Source organism: Apteryx mantelli, chromosome 8, assembly GCF_036417845.1.
Source record: "Apteryx mantelli isolate bAptMan1 chromosome 8, bAptMan1.hap1, whole genome shotgun sequence".
Taxonomy (NCBI): domain Eukaryota; kingdom Metazoa; phylum Chordata; class Aves; order Apterygiformes; family Apterygidae; genus Apteryx; species Apteryx mantelli.
The window spans coordinates 24,817,865-24,833,811 of record NC_089985.1 but is presented as its reverse complement, the minus strand read 5'-3'; the positions used below and the strand labels follow the sequence as shown (position 1 = coordinate 24,833,811).

General features: G+C 36.4%; 1 protein-coding gene across 5 annotated transcripts in view; it reads left to right on the top strand.

Annotated features, from left to right (window-relative positions):
- PKN2 (protein kinase N2) overlaps window positions 1–15,947 on the top strand; it is a 58,379-nt gene that overhangs the window by 22,441 nt on the left and 19,991 nt on the right. For 4 of the 5 annotated variants that reach the window (XM_067300962.1, XM_067300965.1, XM_067300966.1 and 1 more), the window contains exons 2-3: window positions 2,784–3,084; window positions 11,160–11,311. In XM_067300962.1, the coding sequence (XP_067157063.1) occupies window positions 2,784–3,084; window positions 11,160–11,311 (453 nt within the window). Of the gene's footprint in view, window positions 1–2,051; window positions 2,131–2,783; window positions 3,085–11,159; window positions 11,312–15,947 lie in introns of those variants that run through there. The other variant, XM_067300964.1, reaches the window with a different exon arrangement.

The following is a 15,947-nucleotide window of genomic DNA, read 5'->3' as shown; positions in this document are numbered from 1 at the left end:
TGGAACAGAGGCACCAAAGACCTGTTTATGGAAGGACATAACATCACTGTAACAGGTGGGATGTTGGGCTAGGAAAGAGATAAAAACCTCACCTGTAACAAAATACTTTATTGATAGATAAACAATTAACTAAAGTCTCTTTGGGAAACCCTAGTCTAGAATATTTCTAAATTATTTATGTTTTAATTATATTGTTCTAGTTTAGGAAGCATACATTCTTTTAGCATGCTTTAGGTGCTATTATAGAATAAAGGGTGTCGTGGGGTCTTTTTTAACATTTGTCTTTCACCTGTGAATTTTGAAAGATAGGATATCATGCTTTGAAAGAAGTGGAGGACAAATTCTAGAATGCTTGCAGAGCAAGTACAAATTACTATGGTTTAAAAAATGTGCTTTTTATTTACAAACACTGTTTTGATCTCTTTTTTTAAAAAAAGAAATATTTGTATGCCAATCTTTAAGCTGTTTTTTTTAACTTCCTTAAACTTCTATGCATCAGAGCAAACAGGGAAGTCAAAGATCAGAATCTAATTTGGATATACTCATTACCTAAACACCAGCAAGTAGTTTGTTATGCAATTACTATATAAACTTATTTTCAGTTGTTTCCTCAACATGGATCACTTGACAGGCAGTGGTTGGATTCCTTCATTATTGACATGAGCCTTTTTACTAGTCATTGGTCACTACTGATTATTCTTTAAAAAAAAAAAAAAGCTAAATAAAAATCAAATGTTGATTCCTTATGTGCCTATATATGGAAGCAGTATGATGTATTTACCAGTAGAACTATTAATAGCCTTTGTACATATTCATAATTTTTATTTTAATCTTCACTAATAGAAATGTACTTACGGAATCACAAGTGCGCTTTAAGTATAAATTTGCATGACTTTTCCCTTTGTATTCCGTACTCAATTTGTCATTTCTAAATTGCTTGCTTATTGTCTGTCTCTTTCCCTAACAGACAAACTTTGTGGCAAGGTGGTGATTTTAACTACTTTTAAGGGTTTTTTTTTTTTACACTGAAATTATTTTACTAAAAGTGGCAGCTATGGGTAGAAATAATTTAGTAACAGGCTTTAAAAATAATTTAGTGAACTTGTAAAAATTATACTTGAGGATTAGTAGATTGAATCGTGCTTATAGAAGGCAGTATCAGTGGAATGTACACAGAGGAACATATTTTGACCAGCATTATCTGTAGGGCATGCATGGTACAGGCACAACCTTCATGACCCTCAGTTCCCACCATTCTTAAAAAAACAAACCAAAGAGCACATAGCTCAGAACAGTAGGGAATTCCTTATTACAGCTAATCAGAATTAGAATTGCAAAGCTTTCACACTTTTTTGAAATTGAATAAACCATAACTTGAAGTTACTGAATACATTTGTATGTTGATCCAAATTCAGATTGGTGACCTTTATTTCATAATTCTTTCTTCTGCAGAAAGAGAGGGGTTTCTCTGGTCTGAGTCAATAAAAACCAACTTATTGTAGACTATGTCTACAGGTCCCCTTTTCTGGGACCTTAATACAGTGTTTTTTAGCATGATGCTTTGCACCCTGAACTCTTTCCCAAGTGTTTTTGTCATCTTTGTGTTTCCAGAAGCAAATAGCCATGACAACTAATCTTGCACCCAAAACTTTCATATTTTTAATCATCCCTTCAAATACCTCGCTATCTTCCCAAATAACTACAAAGTCTAGCCAATCTCTTAATTACATTTAAGAAAACTTACTGTATCTTTGCTCTTTCAGGTAGCTACTTACAGCTCAGACCATCCATTCACTAAGTGTGTCCTGAATTAAGATGAGATCAGATTCTGAGTTCAGGAGAACCATTCTTTGATCTTTATTCACTTAGCTCTAGCTAAGTATCCTTAACTGGGAGCTACTGTCTATTTATTGTATAGGGTCCCTATATAAGAAGACATGAACAAAGAATTATTGCATATTCAATTGTTATAGAACCTACATTGGTAAAATGCAAGTACATTCCCTTCGTGCTCTTACTTGTGTGATACGTAAGGTCACACAAGTGTGACCTCGTCAGTACTGGTGGTTCGAAGACTCTCACCCCCTGCTCCCTTACTACAGCAACTCCTACTCATCATCACAAAAAAAGGTGTGTTTTTCACTTCAGCCAAGCTTCCCTGCACAAAGCAAATAAGACAGATTCACTTTTTAAATCCTTCAAGTAAAGCCTTCTCAAAAAGTATTCTCCAGTAACATCTTGAAGAATATACCCATCTATAAAGATGCCAGTATTGCTTTAAACATTTGAAAGCATCACTAAGTTTTGTGGGTTTTTTTAAACTTTTTTTACGCTCTTCAGAAGGAGTAATTACTGAACTTCTAGCGAATGTATAAAAAAAAAAATTGTAGTTAATAATTGTAAGAATTAAGTCATATTTCCTATACCCATTTGTTCTATTAAAACCCACAAATGTGGGTCACTAGACCTGAGGTGTATAACTGCCTGGCAGGCAGGCATGACAAATTCAGAAGTATTTAAATCTCTTGCTGCTAGAAATAGGCATAATAAAGATGTCACTAAATTTAAAATAAATCTGTTGTGAAACCTAACTTCAGTTAGCATGTAATGTCCTGTGAGCTTGCAGCTTTAGAACAGCATGAGTGTAGACCTGTGGTTAGTAAATGGTCTTACCAAGTGAGCTTTTAATATACTGAGGTTTAAAGCCCAGTGGTTTTAGTCATGTAGCATGCATCATCAGGAAATCATGTTTCTGGTAGTCATATTATTGTTTTTCTTTCTAGGGGGATGCCAGAAGTCTTCTAGTCTCTGAGAATGTGAGCACTGGCCAAAAGTTGGACTTTTCAGATACAATGGTACAGCAGAAGCTGGATGAAATAAAGGACCAAATCAAACGAGAAATAAGGAAGGAACTTAAAATCAAGGAAGGAGCTGAAAACCTCAGGAAGGTCACAACGGATAAAAAAAACTTGGCATATGTGGACAACATTTTGAAAAAATCAAATAAGAAGTTAGAAGATTTGCATCATAAGTTACAGGAGTTAAATGCACACATTGTTGTAACAGATCCCGAAGATGTTACAGGTACTGTATGCTACTGTAAAATCAGTTTTTCCCTCTTAACTTAGATAAGCTGTAGCCCATTTCACTTCACAAAAAAAAATTGCTCTTTGAATGAGCAAATCAGTAGTGGGTGAGTTTATTACCTGTGTATGCTTATTTGTTTTGACTCGCACATAAATGTCCATTCCCTTTGGAGTTTTAAATTGCCTTCTGGAGAGCACTGTATTTCAAAGAGTACTTGATGCTGTAAAGACTGACTAAATGTCAATTCTTTACTTTTAATTATTACAATATTAAAATGTTCTTTTTTCTTAAACATTTTAACATTCCTAAAAGCTCTTTCACTTAATAAAAGCAGATTTCAGTAGTTGTTGCAGTGACTTTCCCTGACTGAATTCATAGGCATCAATGTTAACATAACATAACTTTTTATTCTATAAGTAATATATTTTCATGAAACTCTTTTTAATAGTTTTTTGGTGTTTTAACTTAAAGGTAACTTTTAAAAACTATTTTCCAGTTCTACGATATATTTGGTAGCTTATCATGCAGTTTTTACGGTGGCAACAATTTCTTAACTCTTTGGCTTTTCCACATTGAGGTTGCCATTTTTAAGATATTTTGAAAATATTTTAACTGTTATTTTCTGTGGTGAGGCAGTGAGTTGATATCAATTTTTGAATGTATTTCTTAAAAATATCACCCTTGGTATTTTAAGATGGAATGTTGTGAAAATAAACAGTCCAGCAAATGACTTTTTCACTTTTATGAAATGACTAATGAGTTATTGCCAGCCTGGTGATTTCGCATTACACAGGTCTGTCTTGGCAAAAAGTTCCTGAGTGTACACATGCCATCAAGGGTGTCTGTGAAGTGAATGTCAAGCCTTAAGCAGCTTGGGTATTAGAATAAAATGAACATCCCTATTTTTGAAGAAAGGTTACAGTAAGAACTTAAGAGTGTGTTGTCAGGTGATGTGAATAATTCACAATATCTGGCTCTCTGACATAAGGTGGTGAGGTATCCATGGCAGGCTTGCAGTATTCCGTGCATTTTTTGCTTTGAGTCTTCTCAAGAGATAAAAGGCCAGAGTGGCAGTGTCAGCAGTGAGGCGAAGTAGTTCCTGCAGCATGAAATGGGTATGAATACAACGATGTATTCTTTGTAGATAGTCGGTGGGTTTTTCTTGTAGGTGTGAATCATTCTGTTTCCTATGGGCTAAGGCTTATGAAAGTCCACCTAAGTGTTGACACTAGTGTGGGTTTTAAAGGCTGAGTAGAGCAGAAAGAAAATCACATGCAAAATCTGTATGGACCCCAAATATAAAAATCGGCACTGATTTGTGAAGTTCATCTAGTAGTAGAATTTCAAGTGTCTGAGCATTGCCTGCTGTCACTGGAGTGCCCCCCTCCAGGGTAGCATTGTAAAGCTCTGTCACAATGACTTAATGAGTAATGTCTTCCTTCTCCATGACTCAGGAAATACAACAGACCCGAAGAAAGCGTTTACTGATTGTAAAATAGATGGTCTGTGTATAAAGAACTAAATAACATCGTTCAGATCCTTAGTATGTGTCTGAAAAGGCCAGCAGTGCCTATTGCTTTTGTGAATAACTTGGCAGCCAGACTTTTCTCGTCTTGCATTTAATGCCAGAGACTTCATGAAAGACATAGGGAATAAAACCTCAAGGTTGATGATTTCTGTGCTTCTACATGCTAAACTTATTGCTATGTCTTTAATTTCCTCTCTGTTCAAAAACTTATAGGCAGATAGCTTTTACAGTCTGACTATTGAAATATGCTGAGGGCACTACCTTATTGCTTTACTATTTTGATTATTGCATGTTAAACATTTCTTATGTCTTAAGTGGTGTTCTTATGTTTAAGAAGGAACTTGCAAATTTTAAGGTCTTTATATTCTCTACTTAGCATCACATCAAGTATTCCTATATAAGACCTATTCATAATAAAATATATTTTATGAAGCTTCTTCAAGAATGCTGTAAAGTCTTTAATTCTATGAAGTATATAGGTATAGATATTTTAGATCAAAGATCTACAAGCACTCACCCCTCCAGAACAGAAATGGTTGAATTTTCATATACTGTTTGCCTTTTAATTTAATTGCCTGTCTCCTTCCTTATTCATGGTCACTAACTTGGCAGGGGGGGAGAAATACTGTCTTATCAGGAAACATTCTGTCTTGAGATTAGCAGATGCATGTCATCTAAGTGATATTTTGATTATAATACTGAAGTCCTGGGTTTGACTTCATATTTAAGGTATTTGTGAGCTTGGTCCTTGAAAAACCAGGTTGGTAATGTAAAATTTAGGACACTTAAGAATATATGTATATATTCAACAAATATATAAAGACTTGTAGCCCTAAAGGTCACTGTCATCTAACAGTACACTTCAGTGGAGATATCGCAGCTTTCTCAGTCTGAGAATTCTTGCTTTTGCTTGAGATCACTGTAGTGAATTTCATAACTGTTTGCTGATGATTGTAGGAACATCCCAGGTAAGTGCACTGTTGCCAATAGTGACCTATATTATAAGTTGCAATTTTACACTTAAACTCATGTTTGACCTTTTTTGGTCAGTTGGTGACAAGTGCTTTAGAGAGAAATATCTGGGAGATGTTTAGACCACACAGTGTGTGTGCTGAAAATAAGATAAAGAGGGTTCAAGAACTGTGGGAGGAAAAAATTAGGAGCAGTGAAAATAGCATCAGTTAAGGTCTATATAGTCTTTACATACTTTTTTTTTTTGTTAAAATACCAAATGTTCCCTGTCTTCTAGAGTGCCCTGTGTGAATTATTGAGGGCCCTAAGGAGCGAGAGTATTGCAGGTCAAGATTGAGATCCACTGAGAAGTAACACTAATAACACTAGAAAATCTTTGCCTATAAAATAATGATCCTTTTGATCTGGTAAGGCCTGAACTCTGAAGATTTGGCACAATTTCTGTTGATTGGCTGATAATTCACTGTGGTGACTTTGAAAAGTCGTTTAACCTCTTTGTTCCTGTATCTGAAAAGTGGGTGTGAACATATATTTGTAAACTACTCCAGATTTGCAGCTGACAAGAGCTGTGCAAGCTGTTGACTCATTGTTGCTTACAGGATCAAGCAGCAATTGCTGCCCCCCCCCCTTTTTTTTTAAACAGACCGCTAACTTGTAGTGTAACTACCTCATCAGCGTAGTGTAATCAATGCTTGTTGAAACCGTTATAGTGTGGTCTTAATAAAGTTACTGTAGAAAAATGTACACCAATAACATTCTCTTTCAAGTTACTGAAGACATTTTGATAATGGTTTGCCTACAGCTGAGAGCTTTCCATGTCCTAATACTATAGGAAACTATTTTCACAGCTACTTGAAGAATTGGTATTAAACTTTAACCAAAAAGTAGTTTCCTGAAAAGCTGTATTGCTGAATGCAAGGATAGATTTGGCAACTTTTGTATCACTCAGAAACAACTTGTGGCGTAGCATATGTTTACTTTGCATTATGGAGTTGCTGGTAAGTCTGGATTTGTTCTAGAAAGGAGACTTTGTACCCAACTCTGCCCTTATCATGCAGAGTGTTAGTCAGACTAGGAGGCAGAGTTTTAAAATTAGTAGGTGAGCACTTAAGTGTAGCAATGTAGCAATATAAAATGACTAGGACAAGCCTAGTGACCATTACTGCTAAAAATCTGAGTTTTATTTTAATGTCTCATATGATAATTGATAATGATATGAATGATGATTTCCATATTTCCATATGATGAATGATAATTTCCATATTAGAAATGAAGACATTTCATGTCTTGAACATGCTTCTACACAGTAGTATAGATTAAATTGATATTCTTTTCATGTATCTAAAATTGAACATTTGAAGAAGTAGTAGAAATTATACCTTGCTGAGTCATTAAAAAGCATGATGATGAACTAAATTATTTGTGGCAAGTCACTTGTTTAATTAAGTGCATATATATGTGTATGTATAAGGTGATATGTGTATAGGAAATATATTCAGTTGGTTGCTTGAAAGTGATATTCTTGATGCTATTCTTTGTGACTTGCGTCCAAGAACCTCTTTCCTTTCTGCTGTTCTTTAGAAAATGAGTAGCTGACAGAGGAGAGAGACTTTATTACTCTCCTTACAAATGAAGGGGCTAATCCCCTCAGGTACCAAAAAGTCCATATCAAGTTGCACATGAGACCAATTAGAGGAAGAATATCAGAGGTAGCAACTTCTTAAACAACTGACTCCACCTGTGAGGCTCATCCATAGGAATGTCATAGTAACTTCAGGGAACCTTAATATGGAATAACAATATTGAAGCAATTTGAAACAATCCACTGTCACTTGTTTAGTGGTTAAAATTTGCTGTTGACCAATTGGAATTCAATTCAACTTAAGCAGTTTCCGGTAGGTCAGCGTTGGATGTCCTCCATTAGTGTAGGATGTCCACTATTCTTTTGGACTACTATTTGCTCTCAGCTCAAGTATGAGACCACATGACTCCATGAGAAAAGCCTCCTTGCCCCAGCAATGCCTGAATGTGCATCACAGGTATTTCTGTTGGGCATGACACTGACAGGGCTAGCTACCATTAAAAAGCTTCAAAAGAGATTAACTATTAACCAAAGGGTGCTTGCTGCTAATTGGATAGCTTAGCGTTATGCTGCAGTGCCATCTGGGAACCCAAATTCACAAAGTTACACAGGATCCTAGATTTCACACTGAGCTTGTTGAAGAGATGATGTACCCAGCATCTGGGGAAGAATTCCCACAGGAGTGAGCAGCAGTCTCGGAAAGCGTAGGGTTGTGTCACTACTCTAAGGATACAGTTTAGATGGGAGTGTTGATAAAAGGCAATTTATAAGCAAGTAACTTTGCTTGTGAGCACTGTGCAAAGATTCGGCCAAACTGAAGAGGTTTTCAGAAGAACAAAGATCAGTGTTAGGCTAAATGCTTTAAATTGAAAACTGTTATTATCCAGATGCAGTCCAGACACTTAAACTAATTCAAGTATCACCTTACTTATTGACTTGCTTTATTAAATCTTATATTTTCATGAAAACAAGATACTTTTAAGTTATGTAACGTAAGCAACTCAAAAATATATTGATAGGGTTAAGGAAGGGAGGTTGGCTAGCCTGGGAGGCTACAGCTTTCAGTTTAACCTGGATGCAATGCCAAGTGCTGGGGACTTGCATCAACCTGAATATGCATTAACAACAAGATGTGCAAAAATTAGCATTGAACAAGAAGATTCATATTGTATAACTGTAGAGCAAAAATATCATGCTAGTTACATCATGTCAAGTTTACTTGAAATACGTCTGTTTACTCACTCCATATTGACCATACCAAGGAGAAAATGACTAGGGGCACTAATCCACTGCCCAGCAAAGCTCTTGCTATCTGTTGCAAAGTTAGACTTGAATGCACCCAAAATTACAAGTCTTATACTGTCATTATTGGTCAATAACTGGCAAACTAGAGACCTTCTTGTTTTCCCCAGGCCCTGTCTCCTTACTCTGAAAATTACCTACTTCACCAAACTATCAATTTACTAAAGTACTTCAATTCTTGTTTAAGCATACACCTAAATCCCGTTGATTGAAATTATTGGGATGAATTTATTACTTATTTGTATTATGATGATGACTAAATGTCTCCAGATGAGACCTGAGCCCCACTGTATAGTGCTTTACTCTAATAAATAAGAGAGAGCTAGCCATACCAAAGTGATTACAACCTAAGTAGACATTACAAAGAGGGAAACAGATAATGCAGACATAGCTTGTAGTGCTGCTGCAAAGATTGTCAACACTTTCCGTAATAGGACTGCTTTGTCTAAGTGACTTAAAACTTTTATCTGAGTTCTTCTATAGGAAGTTGCTTCAGGCTGCTTACTGTATTATAACAGGGTGGAGGAAGAAGGAGTCACTTTGAAGCCATTTCTAGAAAGGTTTGGGGGAACAATTTTTCTTAAAAAAAAAAAAAAAAATTTCTCTTTAAGAAACCATATTGCTTCATGCTTGGGAGTTTAGTGAGTAGCTGTTATGAATGAAAGCAGAAGATTTCTTTCTCATTATTGATCCATATGGAAGAACATGGTTTCAGATTGCTGCTGGTTACTAACTAAGCGTTATCAGTAGAACCATTTGAACTGAACGGTAGAAGGGAGTTCAGATGCACAAGTGCAGACCAACTCTGTAGAAGGCCCAGGTAGGTGATGTGGTTAGACCGTCTCAGTGCAGACGTGCAAAGGGAGAAAGTAAGAGCTGCATGGGCAACCTGAATTGTGGCATCTCTAATGAGGGCTTGACTTGCAATTTGAGTGTTTTAAACAAGCAAAGGAAGAGTGCTTATGTGCATCTTAAAGTTGTGAAAACACTTCAGGAGAATCACAGTGGTCCCATGAATCATCAGAGGACGGGGATCTTTAGGTGGTAGAAGTCTGCATCATAAAGTTGGTAAATATTCATTTATACAACTAATCTGCTTTACAAGGAAACCTGACACTGTGGCTTGCATTGTTGCTTTTTCCTGATTGTTTTAATTTTGAATAGATCGTTAGGCGAGGATTTAGTTGAATGTGAAGACGAGTCAGAGGAAAGAATGTTGTTAATCTTTGTTTTATTAAGAACAGATTTAAGCTAAAGCTCTGCAAGTGCATTGTTTCACAGAGAAATCAGACCAAAATGTAGAGAAGATGAACTAGAAAACAGATGAGAAATAGCACACTTTTCCTTCTGAAGCCTCAAGTATTTTCTGTTAATGTACAACCTCCAAGTAGTGAAGCTGCAGAGAGTTTTAAAGAGGCTTGAGGTGAAGAGTGTGAAATAGAGAGCAACAGAGGAAATTAAGTTCTACTTGCAAGAAATCTGTCTGTAGCCTTTACAAAGACTGCAGTTTAAAAGAAGGAAATTACACTGCAAACTTGAAGTAAAATGTATTAAATCTCCAAAACTGGTTATCAGAAGCTCTACAGAAGAAATATGAAATGGCAGATAAAAACCCCCTCCTGCCAGCACCCCATAATTAATAATTTGGGAGTTGCTAGCATAATGCCGATGTGTTTTAATAAACAAGGGAAGATTTCAGGAACTTGATCTATCAGCATAGTTTTAATTCTAGGAAAATTAATTAAAATTGAAATAAGACTATACTGTTATGATATTGGATAAGTATAATCTTCCAGGAGACCAACCAGAGGCATGTGCCTGTAGGGAAAGTAATCTCTCAGTTTTTAGTGTAAAAGGAATCAACAACCAAAAAAAGGATTATGGCAGTGGGCATAATTTAATCTCTTCTTCAGAAAGTTTGAAGAGAGGCCATTGGGACTGTTAGGGAAGATGATTAGCCACAGATAAAAGGACAGGTTTTTTTAAACTATTCTATTACAGAATAGTTAAGCACTAGGAAATAGTTCAGTTCACTTATTTTCGGGGTAGAGATTAACAATTCATGGTGCATAACCTGGAAGTTGAACCAGTGATTAATATGCTTTTCTGGAGGGGACAGCAAGTTAAGGAGTTTGACTCCATAGTCTTACGTCTGCATTCTTTAAGGAAAAGACTTTCGTATTGTCTATTCTTAATTTTGACATAAACTGTCTGCAGTGTTCATACCAGAAATGGTACATTAAAATCAATGAGGAATACAGCTGATTAAAAATCTATCTTTAGACTATGCTCATTGGTATTGAATATTGTTATCTAAGTTTGTTTTTTAAAGCACTTAAAATTTAAATTGGAATGTAAGAAGGCTTAATGGCAAACTAAATTTTTAACTGACTGAAGATATTCCAGAAAAAAACAAATCTCCTTTGAAACAAAAGTAGACCTAGCTGCAAGCCTACCTATTTTACCACCCCCGGAAGTGATTCATGTGAATTAGGACGTGTAGGAGTCTCTAGGCTTTCTTGAGGCTTTTCATATTAAGGCGCATTTGCAGTACTATTGCAAAGTAGCTCTGGACAGGACAGTCGGTCTTAATACTTAAATATAACTTTCCAGCTTTGTTTCAGCTATACCTTAATAGAATAGAAAAACTTGTTGTTGTGTACATTACATCTTGTATTAAACTCGCAGATTGTCCTAGGACTCCTGATACTCCAAACAGCGATCCTCGTTTTTCTACTAACAACAGATTGATGGCCTTAAAAAAGCAACTGGATATAGAACTGAAGGTAAAACAAGGAGCAGAGAACATGATACAGATGTATTCAAATGGTTCTTCAAAGGTAAGGCTTTGGAATGCCTAAAGAACATGGGAATGATCATGGATTTTCATGTTGCTGTGGTGTGTGTGAATTTACAATGTATAAACAGTATGCTATTTTGTATTTTTTAATTAAATATTAATGTAGAATCTGCTACGAATTACTGTATCTCTTTTGTTGTGGTTTAATACCCACTAAAGATGCTCATTAAAAGTGGTTATTTTATCAGTTTGTCCACAGGCAGCCCAACCTACATAACAAATCCAGTTTACTAAATTTAGTAAGTCTAGTAATCTTTGATCATGTGTGATTCACCAAGCAGCAAAGCTTGGTATGACACTGAGTGGTGTCTGATGCCTTTTCTAGCTGCACTAAAAAAAAAATCCATTAAAGTTGTAATGTTTATGACAATTGCACAGAAGGTGGCATTGCCAAATCTACTTCTGAAATGGTCATCTGGTTTTAGTTGGCAGTAAAAAAGTACAGTCTTTGTCTTAAGAGAGCATAATATTCTGACAGCGTTGTTGTAATCTGCACTAACAAACTGTTGTAGTTCTCCTTTAGCCTAAATTACTCTAATGTGGAGGAAAAGATGAAAGAAAACATCACTAAAATTAGTTCTTTTTTTCTAGAAGTGTGTTATTCTAGAGATAGCATCTGATAGCATCAAACTGAAACTAAAAGTAAAGCCATGTTGATTTCTAGATCTGAATTTTAAGTGCACACACGCTTGCTTGTGCTTGCTCACTCTCTCTCCTGATAGCACCAGCAGTTGCCTGGGGAGGCAGGGGACAGTAACCCTAAGTGGGTTTGCTTTAGTTAGGGTGCGTAATAAAATTCATCATACGTGGCATTCTAGATGCACCCTTAACTCAACTGAAAGACTAGCCAAACCTTTTAATTAAAAAATATATTTATTTATTTTATGAATATTAGGAAGTCATAGTTCTCAAGTGAGTAAAAGAGTCTGGGGGGGGGGGTTCTTCTACTTACTAGCCCCCTCCTTCATTAGTTGCTCATTAGCTCTTCTTTCCATTTACTCTTACTGAATCATTAAGGAGAAGAACTGAATCTAACAAGTACAGGTTTAACAAATGGCACATAGCAGCTTGGTTAGATGTTTCGATCTCCAGAAGATAGTAAATAAAATTGAAATGTGGTAAAGTCTTAACTGACTGACCTGACGTATAGCTGAGCCAGTGAACTTATTTAAAAAGAAGTGTTTGACTTGAAGAAAGATTAGGCATCTGTGGATTGTTTTGCTACTGGTTATAACTGATACTGACTGAAAAGTATTGGAAAGGGAATTTGTTTCTAAATTGATTTCTCTTCGGGACTCATGCAAAGAAAGATTACTTCGTATCTGCCTCCTGTACGACTTTCTTTTGCAAAATCGGAGTGAGTGGTGCTCCCTCTCCAGGAAAGGATTTTAGACTAGATGCTCATTTTGCCCCAGTGGCACCGCTCTGGGGAGCAGCCAGGGCCCCAGCAGCCTTCTCTAAACTGGCCGGTAGCCCGCTAGCTCCAGGGGGATGGGCGAAATGCCTGCCCTGCACCTCGTGACTGAAGGCTTTGGAACGCTGCTCCTGGGCCTCGGCTCGCGGGAGCCCTGGAGCCTCCCTCCTCTGGGGCCATGTACTTAACTTTAGGTACACCTGCAATAATAATCAGGTGATCCAAATGGATCAACAGACATACATGTATCATGTCCCTAATAATCCCTCAGCGAATAACCTTATAATAGCCTGAGAAAAGTTAACAATGCTCAGGCTCTGTTAGATGCTGTTAGCAAGCTTTGATCAGATGAGGTAGAAGGGATAAATTCTGGCTTGCTTTGATTGAGGCATGTAATTAAAATTGAGGATTGAATGTTTTACTTGCAATTGGTAAATGTTTTGATCAGCCCACCAAATTGGGTGGATATGGTAACTGGGCTGGGGAGAACAAACTGGAAAATACAAAAGCATCACAAGCTACTTCAACAAACAGAATGGAGGTAATGTGAATTACTTCACCACTGAGTAGTAAGAATAAGAGAACGAATCTGGCAGGTTTAAACTGTAGGCTTGCACATGGTGATTAGGTTTTAAAAAGCAGTGCTTAAAACAACTCAAGTATCTAGATGAGGTGGGCAAGAGGGACAGAAAACACTCTGTTTGAATCCAACCCAGGTGATGCAGTGGTTCTTTTAAAAAGTAGTCTCTGGACCCCCTTTCAAACATATTCAGTTATTCTGTGATCTTAATTCAAACATACTATGATCTAACTGCAAGCTTATTGTATTGCTTCCAGACCTTCATTTACTAGAGGGAGATCATCCTGTGTTTTTAAACATAACAAAAAAAGCAGTTCGTTATAGTAACAAACACATCACCTCATGGGAAGGCATCTTATTGCATGTATTCTACCTGCTTCAGTAGCATTCAGCCCAGCCTATTCTGAGTTAAGTGTTTCTGAGATATTGATCATCTTTCCTTGGACTTCTGTGAATTCCCTGAGATCCCCTGACAGCCTTACAGATCGGTTTTACAGGCTCTGTCAGTTCTTCTGTACCTGGGAGATGCTTTGAAGTCTTTTGTATTCAGCCTCCAACATTAAAAGAGCTGTTAAGTATAACACATCCATTCTGATTCCAAAGATGGGATTTTCTTTCTGCTGGAAAAAATAGAGATATCTCTGTAATCCTGAATTACCTCCATCTTGTTGCTCATTGAAGGGCTGATTTTGCCCATAAGCAAACAAATCCATTGCGGTAGGAGGATGTGGGAGACGATCGAGAGCAGCAAGCTCAAAAACGAGATAGAAATGAAGGCATAGACGAAACACTTGAAGCATATTCGTGCATCAGAATGATGCAGGATAAACTTTAAACAGGATTCTAGAGTTGCACCTAATCTGCTAGTTAGGTCCTGTATTCAGGTGTAGATTGTGTTTATTTCAAAAGCTGATGCTTGTATGCAAGTAGGCATTCATTTAAGAAATGCAGCATAGCATTTAATTAAATAATTGGATAGCTAATGTAGAATACACCATGAGGACTATAAAGGTTTAAAATATGAAAACTAGTGATATTATAAAGCATTGATTAATATTAAAACTTACAAACAAGGGTACTGAGACTATGGTACATAGAATGGTGCACAAATTTTCCCCATGCAACCAAAACCTTTCCCAAAGGTTTCTCTGGGAGTGTCTGCCTTGCAGAATATAGAGTAGCATAAAAATATCTGAGTGAGTAAGTGCATTAGGCACAGGGTCATAGCGGAGCTCTGAAGGTAAATTTCTCACTTTTCGGTATATTGTTGTTGGCAGGGAGGGATTTGTGTGGGTGATTTTGTTTTTTGCCCTTCACATTATATTTCATGGTGTCAACACTTTTAGCTTTGGTATCTGTACAGCGCTGCAGTCCTTTGTCTTGGTTGTGGTATAAGGGGAAGAATTTCTTCTAGTTGTTAAATAATTGATAACTTCATTATAAAGTTAAAAATATAAGTATAAACCATGTCCATGGCAAAGTAACTTATTAATGAAGCTATATAGTGGTTACAAAATGAGTTGACCAAAATGCCCTTTGGGCTATAACCGAAGTGTGATAGTTATCTATACTGACTACTATTAATTATTCTGATTGGTACCGCACAGACAGGACAAATACAACTGCCTTAGATTTTGACCCCATCAGTGCCAATCTTTCTTATCTCTTAACCTCTGAGACTGGTAGCCCTTTTCCATTGTTGCTACAAGTTAGACTATCTTAAAGTTATCTTGCATGTCATTTCTAGAGTGTTTTGAGAGCTCTGCAGCAGCTGTGTACACACGTGTAGCGTTCCACCTGCAACAGCCAATTAATTATCTGTTGGAAGTCATATCTCCTTTAACTGGAGAACAAAAAATTGTATACCTGAGAAATACACTTACCTTTATGGATGGCTGTCCACGCTTCTGATGTTGAAATGGCATTATCAGTTAATTTGAAATTACACCTTCAGAAACTTTCACTTCCAAACTGCTTTTTATGTTACTGCTTTTGAAAACAAAAGTGTTTAGCTCAGTTTTAGATTAGAAGCACAATAATTTAAGTTGCTGATGAAATAGCTAATAAAGTAACCCTCACATATTAAAGCAAAACAATCTTCAGCTTTGCTTTCCTCAGGAAAACATCACAGAATTACTTATAGCTGAATATATATGCACTATGTACACTAACTTCATGTTTTAATTTCAAGATTGAAATTCACCTCAAATGAATCGGTACAATGACTTTTATATATATTTAGTCTACTAAATTTGTCTATTAAAGTAGCAGAGTTCTCCTCATATACACTGAACACGCATCATTCTGCATAAGATGCAGTTCTTTTGCACTTAATATCTTGTTTTTTCTTCAGTATCAGCTTACAGAATATTCATCTACGCATGTAGTGTTTCTAGATCATGTCTCCTTTATCAGCTTTAAAGAGATACTGTTTCCATGGAGTGGCTTATAGTCTTTAATCAACCAGAATATGCCTCTGTCCTAACTTAATTTCCACTAATATCTTAATGCAGTTAGTTGAAGTGGTTAGTTGAAGTGGTCTGCTACACTAAAAGATGTACATTGAAAACTTTAAAAACTGCCTGCTTTAGGAACAGAGCTAACTAATTGTATTTTTTTTTC